General features: G+C 42.7%; 1 protein-coding gene across 2 annotated transcripts in view; it reads left to right on the forward strand.

Moving 5' to 3' along the window:
- Positions 1 to 16,889: 16,889 nt before the first annotated feature.
- The window catches only part of SLC9A7 (solute carrier family 9 member A7), a 69,836-nt gene continuing 67,029 nt past the window's right edge, over positions 16,890 to 19,696 (forward strand). Inside the window, exon 1 of one of the 2 annotated variants that reach the window (XM_039725681.1) lies at positions 16,890 to 17,528. In XM_039725681.1, the coding sequence (XP_039581615.1) occupies positions 17,261 to 17,528 (268 nt within the window). In that variant the 5' untranslated portion in view covers positions 16,890 to 17,260. The remainder of the gene's footprint in view (positions 17,529 to 19,696) is intronic. The other variant, XM_039725679.1, reaches the window with a different exon arrangement.

Below are 19,696 nucleotides of genomic sequence, written 5' to 3' on the forward strand. Positions count from 1 at the left end.
TATTTTCCCCGAGATTTTACAGATTTTTTTTTCCTGTGGTTGAGGTGGAATACTTCAAAGTTGTCTCTGATGCTTTGTCCTGAAGTTCCTTCAGAAAGTATCCACCTGCTCTGGTGTGGGGTCCCTCATGGGCTGCACTGTGGATATTTGCACCCACTGTGATCCTTTACGTGGGCTACAGGGAAATCCTTGCTCCAGCACCTGCAGCACCTCCATCCCCTCTTTCTTTTTTGACCTTTCTGTTCACAGTGGAATTCCCCACTTTTTTCTCCTCACTCCTCTGTCTCCCTCAATGGAACATAGTGCTTTTGCCCTTCCTTAAATATGTTTTCCCGGGGGTGCCACTGGTATTAGCAGTGGGGCTCAGCCATTCCCCGTGCTGGGTCTGTTGGAGCTGTCTGGAAGTGGCTGTGTCCAGCATGGGACAGCCCCGTTTCCTCACAGAGACCACCCGTGCTGCCAGCACCTGGCCACCTACACCTGCTCCATACCCATAACGAAACTTCTGAGACATTCTGTGTTAAACAAAGGGTGACATTTATTCAGTAGGAACAGAAGAGATGAGAAGCCAGGAAATGTGGCTGAAAGCTGAGCAGGCTGAAAGGCTTGTCCAGCTCCGGGCCCCGAGGACAGCAGAAAGGAGGAAGTGAAACCAACTGCTCATAAATGGTTGCTAAGGAGGAGGTGTGACTGACACTCTTTTTGGCATCATCTATACCACAAAACCGTGTGCCTGGGCAGTTGTGAAGCCTGCTCTGAGCTTTGGAAGCTGCAGTTCAGGTCAATAGCTACCCTCAACACCATCCAGCAGTTTTACAACTCCCTTGAGAAGTGTATTTGCTCTATGCCATTTTCCTGGGTTTCTTGGGCACTAGTTTGCTGATCTTCATTGAATCCTCTGTGCACCTGCTCTTTCCTCCCAAATTTTGTCTCAAACCAGGACACATGGTGTGTCCAGCTAGGACAGTTTGAGGCTGTTTGTGAATGCAGGAATCTGATACACCCTCACCTCTTCCAGCTCACTCTCTGGAAGTATAGCAGCCCTCCCAGACCCCTGTATTTCATACAGATCAGCAAAGCTCTGCAGCATTTAGGCAACAAGGCCCCTCTTCATGTGCATCCATTAAAAAAAAAAAAAAAAAAAAAAAAAAGGAATAAAAAGCAACATTTGATACCTTTTTGTTAAAACTAAAATATCATTTAATTAAGCTAAAACTAACAAAACCTAAAACTATGTTACCAGAACATTGTTATCTCACATCAATTATTGGATTATCCGTTGTAACAGAAAACTTTGTGTGTGTAAAGAGACTTTCCCTGCTAAGATGCACTGAGCTCTCTAATGGAAATACCTCACCACTGCTGTAGTAATACTTCTAAAAGGTATTCAAATGCAAGAAAAATAAAGTTTCTATTACTGCACTAATGAGAAGATGCAAAGCAAATGCAAGTTTCAAAGTTGGGATTTTCCCATGTTACTATGACCAATATACTTGTTCTGCAAAATTATCAATCCCATAAAAATACAGGATTTTTTAATGACTGTGCCTGATCAGGAGAGGGTGTAGGTTTTATTTCTCTGGCATAATACAACCTCTCAAGCTCTAGGGTGTTTCCTGACACCAAAGCTCCAGAGTACTTATTCCTGAGCAAATTAATAAGACTTGTGATTTATAACCACATAACTTCTTAAGAAATCACAAATGCGTAGCTCAGTTCTTCATTCTCTATTCATCTGCCAGCCAGACCCAACCCTCTTGGCTTCTGAGATTTGATACAATCATAGCCTGAAGTGTAGTAATACAAGATTGCAATAGTATCATACTCACTACCAACCATGACTACACTCACCTTAATTTCAACAAACTGCTGTAATTAGTGATTTCCCTCATGGGGGTGTTGTGAAATATATCTAATTACAGTCTAATACAGAGCTTTGTGATTCCCCAGAAGTGGTATCTAGGTAACTGAAAAGTACACATTTTCTTTGCAAAGGTTATATTCCAAGGTATTTGGTGAAAGATACTTGTATCCATGACTTGTGGGTACACACAGCTCGCAAGGAGCCTTTCAGATCTCTGCTGTCCTTCCCAGGGGGGCAGTGATGCCATCCTCAGGCAGATGGACAAAGCACCCGCAGGGGCTGTGTCTCTGTATGGATGCCTCTTATCCCCACACTGCTTGGAAGTGCTTGCATGCCCACAGATAAGATTCTAAATGCCTTTCCTCCTTTTGTTTTACTCTCTTCTGCCCAAAACCACAGAAAGGGAGCTCTCAGTAAACTTCAGGACCTGGAAACCTGCCCAGGTCTTGGGCAGGTATCTTAGGGAAGCAAGAGCTCACTGTGTGCACATCTGCACTTCTGTCATGGGCTAGAATCTCTCTGTCTTGGTGGTGTTGGAAGCCTGAATGTTGGAAGCCTGACAACTCTCATAGCCTTCTTCTTCCTCAGATTCATTGTATTCTCTGTGTGTCTTTTAAAGCTCTCGTAATCACATCTTTGTGACAAAATTGAATTGTGTTTTGTTTAAAGCAGGTTTTTAATCCTGTTGGTTATGGAGAAGACCTTGAAAATATAATTTCTAAGACATGAAAATAAAGAAAACAAAAGAGTTTAAATACTATTACTTTCTAAAAGCTCCTTTTGTGTTTTCTATCAGGAAAGATTATAAATCCTGTGTTTGGGATCCTAGCAACTTATCTAAAATTGATATAAAGCTTTGTAAAGAATTCTTAATTAAGATTAGATTAACCTATACTCATACAAAATTGTGAATTACAGATGAATCCTTCCACAGTATTCAATTCCTTACATAGTATTCAACAGAAAGGAAGGGAAGGATACTTTACTGCTGGCTTCACTCTCTGAGGCTATGTTTTCATACACATTTAAGACAGAACTGTCACAGAAAACATCCCTTGCCTCCAGCAGCTTATTTAAATTCCCAACCACCTATTTAGTGGGACAGCACAAATATTTGCACAGACTTGGTAAATTGTGTTGGGAAACAGATGAATGTGTAAAACAACCATTTCAATCAGACATCTGTGCATTTCAGTCTCATATACTTTTTTTCCTTTTTTTCCTTTTTTTCCTTTTTTTCCTTTTTTTCCTTTTTTTCGTATACTTTTTTTACTTTTTTTCCTTTTTTTTCTTTCTTTTTTTTCTTTTCATAAGCAGGTGATGAATATACAGACTAGGATTTTCACACAGAGTTATTACATACTAGGAGATCATATTGGCCTTTTTTTCATACGCGGGTGATGAATATACAGACTAGGATTTTCACACAGAGTTATTACATACTAGGAGATCATATTGGCCTTTTTTGGTCTTTTTAGCAGATTCTCTACTGCTGGAGATTTTTGCCAGACTGAACACCAAGAGAAGCTACTCTGCAACTTAAGAACAAATAATATGGCAGAACAAATAATATGGCTAATTTTGTGACAAGATGTACTAGAATCTTTTTTGCATCGCTAATGGTGATTTTGGACTACTGTCCTCCCCATTTTCAAGCAATATATGGCTTTTCAATATCTCTTTGCATACAGAAATTAGCCCTGGTCACCAGTAACTGTGCTGAATCACATTACTGCTGGTCAACAAGGAAATGCATTCTTTTTTTGTAGTTTTTTGGGTAGCTGTCCCTACCATAGAATCTGTGATATGCAGCTTTGATGCTGAGATTCTTTAAGTGGGAACAATGGATAGGTGTGCCTGTGCCCCAGGTTACTGTGAACTTACCTGATAGGACAAGGAAAAGCACAAACAGCCAAACTGAATAGTTAATGTTTGTTAAGCTGCTTGTTCAAAAATTACCTTCCACCTACTTCCAGCAACAATTACCTTCTCTGTAAGAAATTACAGCTTGTCTACACATCTTTTCCTGCTGCTGGTGTTTGGTATCAAGGTGAGCGGTGTTCTATGCAGTAGATTAGATGCAGATAGACAGCACAATATTTTAAATAATTATTAAAAGGCACCACATAGTACTACAAGTCATTTTAGAAGTGTTTTTTACTGAAGATCGAAATAGTCAATACTTTTTAAAGGCATAAATTAAACATTGTTTTGTGAAGGAATGAAAACTATAGCCTAATACTAGCATAAAGGACAGCATAATGCACAATTAGACCCCACACTAATTCTGAATTTTGCTTCAAGCCACCTCTGAGAGAGAAATTCTGCAGTTGGAAATGTCACAACTGGCTTAAGGGCTGCTAAAGCATTGGGTGCAGTTACCCAACAGACCACAATTGAGTTTTCAGCTATAAAGCATATTCTTATGCAATACTTACAGGTTGATAGATCTCACACAAGAGTCTATATCCAAGATCCAGTTTTGTGATATGAGGAGAGCTGCCATAACGAGGGTATTGCCCAACATTCAGATTGCCAGAAAGCCTTGTGTTCCATCTGAGCTTCTAGCTGAAGCAGACAGACCCTTCAGTTTAATGTTAAATGAAAATGCAGTGTAGTTACATCAAAGTTTATTAATTATATGTCTTTAATTCATGATTAATAGGGCAACAATTGAAAACAAGCTGCAGTGCTGATTCAGCAAGGCATGTGTGCACGTGCTAAAACCTACAGATTTCAGTGGGATTTGAGGGAGTGTGAAGAGTTGGGCTCATAGTTAAAATCAAGATGTGTTTTAACAGCTTGCTGCATCATAGCCCAACAGCCCTTAAATTTTTTGCAAGCTTAGAGTTATCTTATTTTTTTTGTGATAAAAGTGAGAGGTGCTCTGATTGACCATGTATATCAGTTAAGATTGACAAAATTGCCTCCCAGCATCTGTCTCCAGTTATGTCTCTTTATCCTTTGTCCAGGTCTCTAGCATCTGACATTGGGGAGGCTCAGTGGAGCATTGTTGCAAAGGCAGGGTCATAGAAAGTTTCCCTCTGTCATAGTCCTAATGCAAAAAAGTCCATAAACCTCTTGGGTAAAAGTGGCTTGCTCTTATCACTTGGCATTTTAGAGCCTTTTTGACTGTACATTCTATTTCTTGGGCGCGGGAGGGCGGTTTCTTGCTTAGTGTCTGACATAATACCAGTCCTCTTTCACTGTTGGTTTCAGCTGCTGCTGTAGAAAAAAGATTGCTGAGACCTGGGGTAGGGGCTGTCCTCCTAATTCTGGTGCAGCAGACCATGACAATAGGAAGTGGCAACGTGTTAATTTGCTATTGCACAATTCATCATAATTTGTCTATCTGAAGTTTCATTTTGCATTGTTGCACAGTTTATTGATGCTCTTCCAATCTGAAGCTCTTAACACTAGATTTGTGGGATGTCTTTATCTATGGTGCCAACCTGCCATGCGTTTTGTTCTTGTGGGTGAGAACAGTGGCTTCCTGATGCTCCCAGTGAGACTGGAAAAAAGTGGGATCCTCAACAAAAATGTAGACAAAAATCACTGATCTGAACTGCCAAAATATGCTGAAAGGCTGCAGTAAGACAGTAGTCTGCCTGCATTAACTTTAGGGAATTACACAGCAATCTATAAACCTGAGCAGCTCTCACACAGGTTGAGACTTCATAAAATTTCATCAGCATAGTAATGAGCCAGTGATTCAGATCTAAACAGCACTTTTAAATATTCAGTGTTAACTGTGAAAAAATCCTGCTGTTAAAGTAAACAAATACAGGGTTCTATTTGTCTTGCCTTTTTTCCCCTTTCTGTCTTTCAGCAGAATGTGCAATTAACATTCTAGACACTGTTTTTGGAAATAGTGCTATGTCACTGTAAGACTCTGAGGAATAAATTAGTTAAACTGTTGATAATACAAAATAGCAAGGGATACTGCAGAGACAGCAGATGGAAAGGAAATACTGAAGTAAATATTATTGGGAAGAGATTAAACTCTACAGCTTGCTTTGCTATTAGGAAGACTTACACTAGGACTGGTTTCCAAATAATGTCTTTTGCACTGAAGGAGTGAAAATGTTCAGTATAGAAATCAGTAAATAAAATGTTCAGACACAGAGGAACTGAAGTGGAGTGAAAGATATGTTCTCTTGCAAAATAGACTCATCCACTAGAGAGAAGTATAAATTCTAATATTGTACAGTGAAGTCCCAAAGGAATCCTGTGATCATAAACAGGGTTAAATACACTACATATGACCTGAAAGTAGTTAGGCAAATTGGTCCAGAGTTAAAAGTGAAAAGAGGGGAAACACAGCCAATCATGAGAAACTGATGCAGGGCTCGCCACTGAGCAATGTGAAAATGGTGAATATCTTTGATTTAAGGCAAATTAAGTAATTTCTCATTCAACCTTCTGCTGTTTTGATGATTCTCAATCCTTCTCTCTTACTGCAGTAACCTCTCTAAAAACTTTCATCCAAAGAGGCATGAAGACAAAGTCAAATTAATAAAAAAGAACCAAAATCCAATAATGACAGCTGAGTTTGGGACTCACACTTCACTCTGTTTCTATTAAGCAGGACCTATGTACCCAGAAAAAAAATCTAATAGTTGTCTCTGGTTTTAATTATATAAGGAAAAATCTGTCTCTCCTGTACTTGTTAGTGGCTGAACAGGCAAGTGATCAAAAAGTGTATTTTTTTTCTTTTTCAGTTCACAGCTCCCTGGAATCCATTGCTGCCAAACAAGCTAGAGTCCTGGGTAGACTTCCTCAGCCATAGTTTGGTAGGTCTACTAGTTAGATGTGGGGCTCTGAGTTTGTCACCCGAAGCAATCTTTTTGTAGGCTGTGCAAAAAAATGTGGGGGAGGCAATTAATCTTTGATAAGCGCTTTTGGATGATAGCTAACCAGACCTATCTCAACTTCCAATTTTTTTTTCTTAGTAAAAGAGTGATGAACACAGACATAGACACCAAAATTTTAGGCAAGGCCATTTTAGGTTAATCACGGTTCTTATGCTCAATTTTTTGTCATTGATTTTTTCCAGGAGTTCTCTCTAAGTTATAGGTGCTATACATAGATGAAACCACAGTCCATGCCAGAAATGGCTTACATCTGGAAAGCAGCTAAGTCAAATCAGCTCACATACACAATAAAAGGTCAGATCAATTCGCACATTAAAGAGCTGCCTGCTATAACAACTCAGCTTCAAACAACTGGTTAAATTGTACTCACTTGTTATTTATAAAGTTGACATATCTATTGAGATAAATATAGTAAGTAAATAACCCTGGATCATACCCTGAAACAAATCCATTTAAGACCTTATTCAGGCATACAAAAAGATGTTAGAATTTAAATTACTTGCAGTAAACACAATATTAATTTTCTGGATTAAACTGGCTTGAGGTCAATATTGCATTGGCTATTTAAAATTATTTCTTTTTAAAATAATTTACTTTGAAGTCCCTCTCTCTATTTACACACCAAAGGACTAAAGAGTAAATAATAGAAAGCAACAGGAATATAATTAGAAAACACCAAAATAGCCCTGCACCATGAATGTAAAAGAAGTGCACTAGAGAAAAACCCCAAACCAGAATGTGAGTGAAACCAAATTTAAGAGCAAATGAAACAAAATATGCCTTCCATATTGAGCACTTTACAAAATGTGATAAATAAACACTTTATCAAAATGTGCATCTCTCTCAGTTATAATAGAACACTGAAATAATTTTGTTGGGTGGGCTGTTGGGGACTGACTCAGTGCACACTCTGCATATCTCAGGGGGCACAGAATATGATGTTTGAGAAGAGAAACCATGGGAACAGGTTCTATAGCTTTAAAGAACCTAACTTGTCTGTCTCAAGGTGTCCAGCAACCTCCTGTTTGTTGCGCCCAGAGGCTGCATCATGAGAGAAGGCTTCCCCAGCCAGTCCTGTGAAAAAGCCTGGCTTCCTAATCACACAGCTGATTAGGTGTTGAGGGTTCAGCGTCTTCTGCTGCCACACTTGTTGCCATTTCCACCTCATCTTCATGGCAGTAGCTTCTTTCTGGCAGACCTGGTCCTGCCTTTCCCTGCTGCCAAAGTTGATATCCCAGGCAGTAGCAGTAGATCATTTCTACCTTCTTTTTCAAGGTGTGGGGATTCCAGACCCTGTGAGATGATATCAGCAATGACAGCTGCACCTCTTCAATGAAATAGAACCCACAGAAACAGGGAATCAGAACATTATTGTTCTGCTGATCTTAACAGAAATCCTTACTCCTCTTTGACTTTCTGAGTCACTGCACTGAAAAAGCACTGCCAATTTTTCCTCCTGGTTCTCGTTGTCATTCCTTCTTGCACTGGTGTTTCCACATTCTTTATTTCTCTACATGAAGATAATAGCAGGGGGGCTGGTTTTGGCCAGGATAGAGTTAATTTTCTTCATGGTAACTCATGAGGGGCTGTGTTTTGCATTTGTGCTGGAAACAGTGTTGATAGCACAGGGATATTTTCCTTCTTGCTCCACAGTGCTTGCACAGAATCAAGGCCTTTTCTGCTCCTCACCCCACCAGGGGTGGTGAGGGAGGAGGCTGGGGGTGCACAAGGAGCTGGGAGGGGTCACAGCTGGGACAGCTGACCCCAGCTGGACACAGGGAAATGCCACACCACACAGTTTTATGCTCAAGATGTAAAGCTGGGAGGATCTAAAAAAAGGGAGTGGGACATTCAGAGTTATGGCATTTGCTCTCCCAAGCCAGCGTTATATGTGATGAAGCCCAACTTCCCTGGAGATGACTAAACACCTGTCTCTTCGTGGGAAGCAGTGAATTAACTCCTTGTTTTGTTTTGCATAGCCTTTGCTTTCCCTGTTAAACTGTCTTTGTTTGAACCCAAGAGTTTTTTTCACTTTTACCCTTTTGATTCTCTTCTCCATCCCACTGTGGAAGGAGTGAGCAAGTGGCTGGGTCAGGCTGAGCTGCTGGCTGGGGTTGAACTACACCAGGAAAGATTGATGAAAATGTGTTATTAGTTGACAGTGAAAACATTGCTGCAAAACATTCACTCTGCTGAGTGTTTGGAATTTTTGCTGAATAAAAAATTTTTCTCATTCTTACCCTGGCGATGGGCCAAAACTGGGGCTGGCATAAACCTGGCAGTAAGGTGGAGTACAGCAGCACAGAACTATCACATATGTGATAGCTCCTCTGTGACCTTGGCTTTTCCCCAGCAGCATGAAACTGCTATGTGTGACTTTGGCAGTGCCTTGGGCTTAATACCACTAGAGGTCATGCGATGTACTTATTATCTAAGCTACTTTTGGAAAATCTCTAATACCCACATCAAGTAGATGTATTTGTACTCACAATACCTGCAGACACTGCTGTGGCCTCTAGATGTCCCAGATTTGTATGCAAGTAGTAACTACGTCACAATAGATCACCCCACTTACTCTAGTGCCCAAACCTGGAATTTATCTCGACTAGCACACAACAGGAAAAGCATGAGGAACTGGGAATATGCAAATTATATTAACACAAAAAATGTTCTTTATAGAATTAACTACTTCATTTACTAAAATAAGGAATAAATGGGTAAAGACAGTGCAGTATAAGACCAAATCCCTCCTTGTAATACTGTAGGTGGCATCTGTTCCTACAATATCAATTATGTCTGACCTGACTGCTGTGATGCTGATTCCACCAACAAATCTGTCTTGGATTTATCTTGGGGTTACAGCCTGCAGTTATACTGATTGTACCTTGTAGCAGCTGACAACTTCTCTCTGTCTTTTGATGTCAGTCTTTAATATATTTCTCCTCTTTGCCTTTGGTCAGCAGCCTAGCAATCAACCAAATAAAAAACACCCCTATCTGCATCACCCACATGAAAACTCCATGTCCAGTGTTTTAGGGAGCTGTTAGATATCTAATTCTGTCACAACTTGGCCTAGATCCATTATCATAATTTTTCCAATAGATTCAGATTTGTGGTGAGAGGGTTCTACTGTTGGAGCCAGCATGTTTCCCTTTAGAGCTTCCCACTGGTATTAGCCATAGTCCACCGGAAGCTAAAACTTGCCCAACAGCACTGCCTGGCCATCCCAAATTTGGTTATTCTTGGAAAGGAACAACCAGTTCTCAATACTGGCATCACCTGGTCTTGGTTTGGACTTATGTCTAATCCTCATCTTTCAGCTAGGCAGCCACTTCTGCTTCCCTGACTCAGGGTTCTCCCAAATTGTGTGGAACTCAAAATGAGCCAGTATTGGTCAATCAGGTTTTTAGTTTCCACAGTAATACAAATTTACAATTTAAGTTTGGTTTTGAAACACCACTCTCAGACTTTTGCCAATATGGAAAACTCTGGAGATGAATATTGTTGCTAAAATAGATATTACCTTCACAATCACATAATTGATATTCTAATCTCATTTTATCATCACTCAGACTTTTGCCAGTATGGAAAATGGAGATGAATATTGTTGCTAAAATAGATATTACCTTCACAATCACATAATTGATATTCTAATCTCATTTTATCATCTACTGATAATTTCATCAATGTCTATAAATATCTGAAGGGAAATTGAAGAAGGTGGGGAGCCAGGCTTTGCTCAGTAGCAGGACCAGAGGAAATGGACAAAAACTGAAACACAGGTTCCCTCTCACAATCAGAACGGTTTTTACTCTGAAGGTGACTGACCACTGGCACAGGTTGCCCAGAGAGGTTGTGGAATCTCCATCCTTGGAATTGTTTAAAGGCTGTAGGGACATGGTTCTGGCCAACCAGCTCTAAGTGTCTCTACTTAAGCAGGGTGGGTGGGCAAGATGGACTACAGGGATGTCTTCCAAACTCGGCCATTCTATGCTTTCCGGCCAGTTAGCTGACATTCTTTCTCTCCCTTAGTTATTTCTAATTTATGCAGAAAATTGCTTTGATTAATATGAATTGACTGCATTTGTACACTGTTAATAATTCAGCTCAGCTTTTCAGCAGAATTAAAGCTTATGTCACCCAAGTTATACCTCCTTACCTCTAGTTATACCTCAAACCTCCAGGCTTCTTTCTAAACTGCAGAGCAGCTGTTGTCCAGTGTGATGGGAGTCATTTATCCATGGGTGTTTTAGGATCTCATATTTCTAGGAAAACTTGTTTTTCTGTAGGAGAAACTAGAAGTTTCCTGTTTGATCACATATTTCCAGAACAAGAGCAAAAATAAGCACCTTCAGACATAACTTCTCAAGACAGATCTAAACTTTTTCTGTCCAATGTCTCACCATGCCTCTGGGCTGCCTAATTCAGATGAAGTCAAGATACTTAGCATAACTTTACTGACTAAGATTCATTTCCTAGCCTGTGCAATGCCAACAGGCATCATATTGAACATAGTCAAGACTTAATGAAGCATAATTTTGACTTTCTGTTTCTCTATCAAGAAGAGAACAGGGGGATTTTTTTTTTCTTTTGGTCATAACATTTGGTATAATTGTGTAAAAATGGAATAGAAATATTTTTCAACAAATTTGAATGCCACAGTTCTCTATCAAGAAGAGAACATTTTTTTTTCTTTTGATCATAATGTTTGGTATAATTGTGTAGAAATGGAATAGAAATATTTTTCAACAAATTTGAATGCCAAACACTGTACCCACATTTTTCCCTTTATCTCCTGCTTTATGCTTCTGACCTGCATTCAGGAAAACTTTTTGCAGACACTGTTTCTGGCAGCAGTCATCTGACAGCTGTCACTAATAGAGCATCTATGAAAATGTTTGCAGTTTCAGATGACAGTCTCATAGCCCCTTCTTTTGTGCACAAGGTCAAATCATAATTCACAAGCCTCAAATGGGGCTCTCTTACTCTTTTCCAGGGGCAACTACCAGAGACCTGTCACTAATAGAGCATCTATAAACGTGTTTGCAGTTTCAGATGATGGTCACATAGCCCCTTCTTTTGTGCACAAGGTCAAATCATAATTCACAAACCTCAGCTGGGGCTCACTTACTCTTTTCCAGAATGTTTTTTCAGACTCTTCTGGCACAGGTTGAGTTGTGGCACTTGTTGAGCTGTGATATTCACCTGTTGCCTCAAATGGGGCTCTCTTACTCTTTTCCAGAATGTTTTTCAGACTCTTCTGGCACAGATTGAGTTGTGGCACTTGTTGAGCTGTGATATTCACCTGTTTTAATATTTATGGAGAACATGGTGGGAAGTGATGAGTGATGAGAAGAATGATTGCTTAGCTTCTTCTTTGAGTGATTACAGCTTTGAAAGTCATAACCCTGATGTGCACCTCCAAAGGGTAATGAACTGCCTTCTTCTGAGGAAAAAGAGACAACTTGCTTTGTCCCTAGCAGAATGACACTTTCTGATATCACATACAACTAGAAGGGGAAATGAATCTGTTTGGGTACAAGGGAAATGATAGAGCACTCTTACATAGATAAAATTTCTAGTCATATCCCTCTCAGACACCTTGAAAGTTTATCATGACTCAAAAGCTGTGAGTTGTGGCTGCACAATGAGTGACTACTGCTTCTTGCAAATGCACAAAACAGGTTTTACGGTAGCTAGACTTTGTCTGCTGGAAAGGCTAATTATGATTTTTGTACTTGCGTTGATGAAAAATGGCAGTTCTGACATTTTCTCAGCTATATGACACCTCTGCAGAACTGGTACAAGCAGAGAAATATGTCACAATTGTTAGCACTTCCAACAAGCTGGAGATTTGAAAAGAAATGGTTTTCAGTAAAAACATGACACGTTCTTCAGAATTCAATTGCAGAACACTTAGTTGTCTTTAACCTCACATCTCAATAGGGTGTGGGATCCTGGGGTACGTGGATATCTTACATGGACACAGGAGAGATGCCCACAAGATGATGCCACTGATGCCAGAGGTCAGCTGTAGGTTCAAAATGGGTTGGTATTTTAAAGCAAAGTAATGGGAGGGTTTGGCTTAAAAGGGAAGAAAGGAGAAGCATGCGGGAGAAAGGAGTGTGGCTGACATGGCAGCTGCTCTACTGCAGCTTCTCTTTCCCCAGCTAGCTGATGACAAGAAAGGGGGGGGCCTCAGGTTCCCCCTGGAGCTCCGTTGAATCCCAGTTGTCAATTGTTTCGGCGCAATATAAAACACAGGCAGCACACACGGGTCCCAGGGAAACTTTATTTGATGGTAAACTTCCCCTTTCCTCTCCTGGGACCCCGATCAAGGGGCAAACAAAGACTTATATGTGGGGGAAGGTCAGGGGAAGGTACAACTTTCAACAAATCAGGAGAGTTGGGAGTACAAAAACCTAGAGGGGGATAACAATAGTGGACCAATAAACTTCCAAGAGAGGAAAAACGGTTTCAATAAACAGCTAAAGTTTGGAGAAATAGAAACTAGAAACTAGCTGATGAAATAACTGGGAAAAGGCGGAGACAAAAGGAAAACAGCACCAAGGAAAACCACCAAATTACAAATCAAACCATAAACCTACTAGTAAAACAAAAAGCACGATACAACACTCTACAAGGCTGACCTGACAGCTAATCAACTTGTTACTGAATTCTGGATTAATATGCTAGAAAATGTGAGCGTGCAAAGGCAGTTGCATAAACATGTCGTGTATTAAGATAAGGATTTGTTTGATTTTCCATTTTTTATAAGCCCAAGCAACAGTGAGACTTTTCTCTAGCAGAATCAGTCCTACCACAGCATGTTAGATCAGTGAAAATCTCAAAACTGCTGCTTTCAGCAGCACAAAGAGCCAACCTCAACAGACTTGCATAATACAGAAAAGGTCTCAATAGAGCACCAGTTCTCCAGTGTGATTGACAAGGAGTGGATGATGTTACCACCAACAGTTGGAGAGAGAGTGATTGAAAATAGGACCTTGCACTTGCCTTACATGACATTATTCAACTCTGGGAATAAGAATAAACCCAAAGTGTGTATCAGTTCATGTGATAACAATGACTTTCTTGACAAATGAAGCTATAAAAATGTTGAATGGACTCTTTGATGGTGCTTCTGGCAGAATGAACATTTTAATTAGACAAAACTGGTAGGCAAAGGGTAGGCTGAACCATATTGGTCTCTGTGGTGTTTTGGCCACACTCCTGACTTAATCCTACAAGTCAATTACCAACTATGTACAAATGTAAACATTTATTAGCATTTAATACAAAAATCCTCCTGCATCCTCCAAGTATGGCTGAACTCTGTTGAATGATATTTTGTCCTCTGACCTATTTCATTGCCACCTTACAGTTTAGTTTGAAGCTTTTTATACCTCTGTTGTTATCCACTTGGCCTTCCATCTCCCAAAGCATACCTCATTGTTTCTGCCTCAAGATGGGCCTCTCAAACAGCAAGCAGATCAAAGACCTCTGCCTGGGTCCAGATCAAAACTAACAAATGGATAGAAAGCAGGAATAGAATCAAATGACAGTTTTGCTAAGCAGGCAGGCTGACTTCTGCAACATATGTGGTGGCTGTCAGGCAGAGGTCCCACCTATAGGAAGTTTTAGTGCAGAACAGCTTTGGCAGGTGGAGACCTGCCAAAACCAGTCTGGAACAAAAACTGTAACTGCAGGGCTCTTAAAGTGGTGGAGCAACCCCTTGGGGTGAGATTACTGATGTTCCTAATGGACTGAAAACAGCAGGGAGACCAGGGAGTTACACCACAGCGAGGAGCCGAGCTGCATCTACACAACCCTCTTACAAGGATGCAGCCTGGTTTACAGAGATGTACAAAGAAGCTCAACCTGATATGTTTTTTCCTTAGCTGATAGCATACACTTTAGATGATGCTGTTTGAATCAGTTTAAGTATTTATGCACCATGATACCAATCCATGAGTGTAAAGAGACAGCAAGTTATAGCCTGTACAAATCAAACGTGCTCTGCATATCAAGTTCCTTGGCAACAACTTATTAGATGGAACACTGAGTTGAAGAGAAGTCAATTACATCACTATTAAACTTTGATGCTCTGCACAGACAGAAACAATCATGTTCCCATCACCATTTTGCATACAGGATTTAGTTACACCCACTCAGTCCAGAGAAAGAATAAGCTGTACTCACTTTTGCACACAACAGTAGTGAACATTATATTTTTAATTTGATAAAAATAAGTGAAGAACAGATAAGGTGATACCTGTACAAGGCATGAAAAAGCCTGATAAATGTGATTGTGAGGGTTCAAGGCTTGAGCTGATGGTAGCACTGACACATCAAACCACGGACGAATGCTTTCCTCCATAAACAACAGAGTTCAGCTGACAAAAAAAAGAAAAGGAAAATTTGTCCTTAAGTATTAAAACAAATGCCTGGATATTTCTCATTATTGCATGGAGAGCAAGAGGCATAGTATGTGGTCAGCTGCAGAAGGATAAAACACAGGTTACTGGTAGAAGACTTGTCAGGAAGTAACTTAAGACCCTGACTGCAGCTCAGCTGAGAGGTGGATAAAATTACAATATACATGGAAATTGTCTCCTTAAAAAGAGCCATCATGTAGTGACAGACTTTGCCCAGCACTATGCAGTGCATAAAAAACAAACCCACAGAGAAGAGCCTGCTATTGCTATCCAGTTTTTTATTTTACAACTTTATTAGCATTACACATACTTAGCACTGTAATGCATAACTCTAGTCTGCTAGGAGGTCTGTAGGTTGTTATGTCCTAAAGATATATGTTACATTGTATGTAGATTGTATATCCTAAAGATACACAGTAAAGATTCAGTGGTATAATGCTCTCATTATACCAGAAATGTTAATTTTGAATGTGAGATTTAACATAAGTCAGCCTTGAGGCAGTAATTTTTAATGGTTCACATAGGTTTAAGAGATAGGTCTTCAAGGCAAATGACTTCTTTTCATCTCTAAGAGGCTTACAAATGATGGCACTATCAAAGTAAGCTTTCAGTCCTGCACAATCAAATATTTAAATATAATTGCACCTAATTACATTGGATTTCTAAGGTTGTTAAGGAGAATTTGCATAAATACTGTCTTTAAAAGGACTACATATAAATAGAAGTGTAGATTTACATAGCTGTCATCTTTAAATATTAATAAAAGGGTATTTCTAAAAAATAGCATGTAACACAAAGACAATTGCAGATGTATTAGCAGGAGAAAAAAGTTTCTTGTGGCTAGGGCATCCCAATAAATACCCTCAGAAACATGGCAACAATGTCAAGAAAGAGCACAACATTAAAGGAGATAAGACCTGGCATGCAACTAATTAAAAATGTGGCCAAAGTTATTGTGCTTTCTTTTTATACAAAATTATGGCTAAAAATACATGTTAGATGTTGTGATTAAAAACAACTCTGGGACAAAGGCCCCAGGAGCAGAAATGTCAGCACTGCTTACACCACCACTAGAAGCTGGGGGATATTCCTCTGGTAGAAAAAGGCAAAGCACTCTCCTGCCAAAGCTGGTAAAACAAAAAACCAAAACCAACCAACCAACAAAACCCCAAAAGAAAACACAAACATAGTTTTGCAGCTGTTTGTATTTCTTTAAACCCAAACAATTTCACTGCTCAATGTTTCATCTGTTTCATCTTTTAAAGTGGTTGTGACACATTTAAGAAAATAATCTAAAGGAGAAAGTGCTGATTTTGGGGTCGCTTGCAAAAAGTGACTTTTCTTTCCTTCCCCTAACTCGAGATGATTTTCAAACAGTAAACATATGCTCTTTTTCTTTACAGTAAAAAACAAAAAAATCCAAATGAAAATTGCTGACTAGCTCTCTATTCATTTCCTACAATTGTCTTGTTTCCTAGAAGCCGATGTCCAGTAGGATGTACCTGGATGAAAACCTCCAAGTCAGCAATTTACGTTTAGTAAGTTTTCCTACTTCGTATTTTAAAAAAAAAAAAAAAAAAAAAAAAAAAAAAAAAAAAGACGACAGCGCTTATAGCGCTTATTCCCTGCCAGATCCCACGGGGCCGTCCGCTCCTGGCCCATTTCGAGCCCGGCCGTGGGCAGGGCGGGCTCTGGGGCGATGATTGCCAGCACGGCCCCGGTGTGAGAGCCGCTCGCAGGTTCGCTCCGCACGGCGGGCAGGGAGAGCGGCCCCGCAGCTCTGCCCGCGCACCGAGGGAGCTCCCGGTGCAGAACCAGCCCCGCGGGGCGGGGGAAACCTCGCCACCCCTGCACCTCGGCCGGGCGGGGCTGGCCGGGCCGGGCACAGGGGAGCAGCGACACCGCGTCTCCCGGCGGGGCTGCGCCTTTAAGGGGCCGGGGGAGGGAGCGGCGGGCGGGCTCCTGCGCGCCGGGGCCGCTCCCTCCCGCCGTCCTTCTTTCCCTTCCCCGCTCCCTCCCCCGCCGGCCGGCCGGGCGGGCGGTGGGCAGTGCCCCTGGGCTGCCGCGGCATCCCGGCTCCCGCAGCCATGGCCGGGCCCCTGCGCCGCCGGCTGCCGCTGCTGCCGCTGCTCCTGCTGGCGGCCGGGGGGCTGCGAGCGGCGGAGCGGAGCGGCGGCAGCAGCAGCGCCATGGAGGAGCTCGCCACCGAGAAGGAGGCGGAGGAGAGCCACCGGCAGGACAGCGTGAGCCTGCTCACCTTCATCCTGCTCCTCACTCTCACCATCCTCACCATCTGGCTCTTCAAGCACCGGCGCGTCCGCTTTCTCCACGAGACCGGCCTGGCCATGATCTACGGTGAGTCCCGCCGGGGCCGCGGCGCCGCCCGCGCCTCAGCGCCCGGTGCCAGCCCCGGCAGGTGCCGGGAGGGCCGGGGGCGGCGGAGGGCCCGGTACCGGCCGCGCCCCTCCGTGCCGCCGGAGGAGCGCCGAAGCGCTGCGGCGGGCGGGCGGCAGCGCCCGGTAGGCCGAGCCCCGGGCAGGGGAGCCCCTCGCCGCAGAGCTCCTGGATCCCCTCCCCTCGCCGGCGCCTTTCCTGGGGTTGGGGACAGAAGGACACTGAGGGGGGACACGCGGTCCGCAGCCTCCCGTGCGGCAGCGGAGCGGTGTCCTGCGGGAAGGTGCGCCTCGCCGCCGTGCTGCCGGGCACAGCGCTCCGGTGACCCTCCCCGCAGCAGAAAGGCAGCTCGCCGGCCGTGCTTCCAGCAGCATGGAGTGCCGAGCCGTGCAGGTCATCGCAGAGATGACTTTGGAAAGCGCCATGGCGCTGCCCACGCGGAAAGGAGCGTGCTCAGCCTCCGGGTTCGCTCCCGGGCTGTCGGCGCGCTGCTGTCACCGGCGGCCCGCGTCTGCGGACCCCGACTGACAGCAGTGACACTGACCAGGCACCCTGACACTGTCTGCGGCTCATCCCGAGCCCTCCTGGTGGAACGAGGGCTCTACTGAGTTGAGTTCGCCCACTCCAGGCCCCTCTTCTCGGTGGATGTGAGTAAAGGGAAAGTACATCCCTCAGGAGAAGCTGCGTGTCTCCCCTGCGTTTGTGGGGCTGATGGCCCGGAGGAGCTGGGCTCTGCGGGATGATGTTAATGGTGCTGCTCTGCTCCCCCCGGTGCTGTCAATGCCTGGCGCAGAGGGCGGCAGGTGAGCCCGACCTGGGGCCGCAGAGCCCTCGCTCCGCGGGGAACTCCGCGGTTGTGCTCGGTGCGCAGTTTGCTACGCAGAGAGCAGAGTGGGTTGCGGTGAAGAGCAGCCATCCATTCGAAAAATTATTTGTCCGCTGGTGATTGGCTATTGCCATAAGCGCCGGGGGCACTTCTTCTCCTTCGCCAGAGGAATCTGTTCCTGCTGAACCATGTGAAACACCTGCCCGATGTTGGTCGGGATAAGCATATTGAGGGTAACCACACGTGAGAAATTCAGCACTCGAGGGGAGGGGGAAAGTGAAGCGTTTCCTCCCCGATGAGTACTACTGCTCTTGAGAGCTATGTGCTTGCTTGCAAAGCACTGGAATTTTCCTCTACTGATGCTTCCCTTAAACCATCCCAATTTGCTCTTAGTCACTGATCTCTTTGCTGCACTGCTGTGTACTTCTCATATGCTCATTGCTGAAAACTGACAAATTAACAACGGGGCATATAAGTAAGTTATGCACTGGCATGATCATGCTTAGCAGCTGAAGGGTGCACGGGAGACAGTAAATTAACTGCTTGTATTGATCAGAAAAGAGACAGGGTTAGGTGGTATTGAAGATGTTTAAATATTACCCTAGTGTTGTCACCTTTGGAAAGTTCATTTGTTATGTTTTATGATCACTTTAGTGTCTTAGTTTATGCTGAAAATCTTGTGTATGTGGGTGTGCTAATGCATGCAGTACAAGTGTCAGGGCATCAAGGGCATTTGGGTATGTGTTTTGATGAGCTGCGTGGGAAATGAGAAATTGTTCAGCTGGAGAGATTCTGCCTCTCATTAAACTCAAATTAGTTTGCTCTAACACGCAGTTCCTGATCTGTGAAAGGGTTGTTAGGTTCCCAATTTGATGTGCAAATGATGAAATTTTGTCTTAGGAAAGGCACTATGTTCTATCTCTTTCAGCCCCCCTGGCAGCATCAAAAAAAGAATAATTGGTTCAAAATGTTACGTTTTCTAGGTGTGCCCTCACTTAAATAATTTTGCTTTCATAGATTGTTCCCCAGTATACTTGCTTACAAATGAGTCCCCTTATTATGTCTAAATACATGCTGTTCACCCTCCCAAACAAACTGACTCTTGCCTTTTCACGGCAAACATCCCAGGAAACGTGTTTAGTGTGTTCAGTTCCTACCTAACCTGGTTAACCTCCATGCTGGTAAAGCTCTGCTGAGACCTGGCTTCACTTTAACCTTTCACAGGCATTCTACAGAGCACAAAGAACAACACAGCAAGTGCTGCAGTAACTTTCTGTTATACTTCTGCTAAGTGGGCTTAAGT

Source organism: Passer montanus, unplaced genomic scaffold (assembly GCF_014805655.1).
Source record: "Passer montanus isolate IOZ18808 unplaced genomic scaffold, ASM1480565v1 scaffold56, whole genome shotgun sequence".
Lineage (NCBI taxonomy): Eukaryota > Metazoa > Chordata > Aves > Passeriformes > Passeridae > Passer > Passer montanus.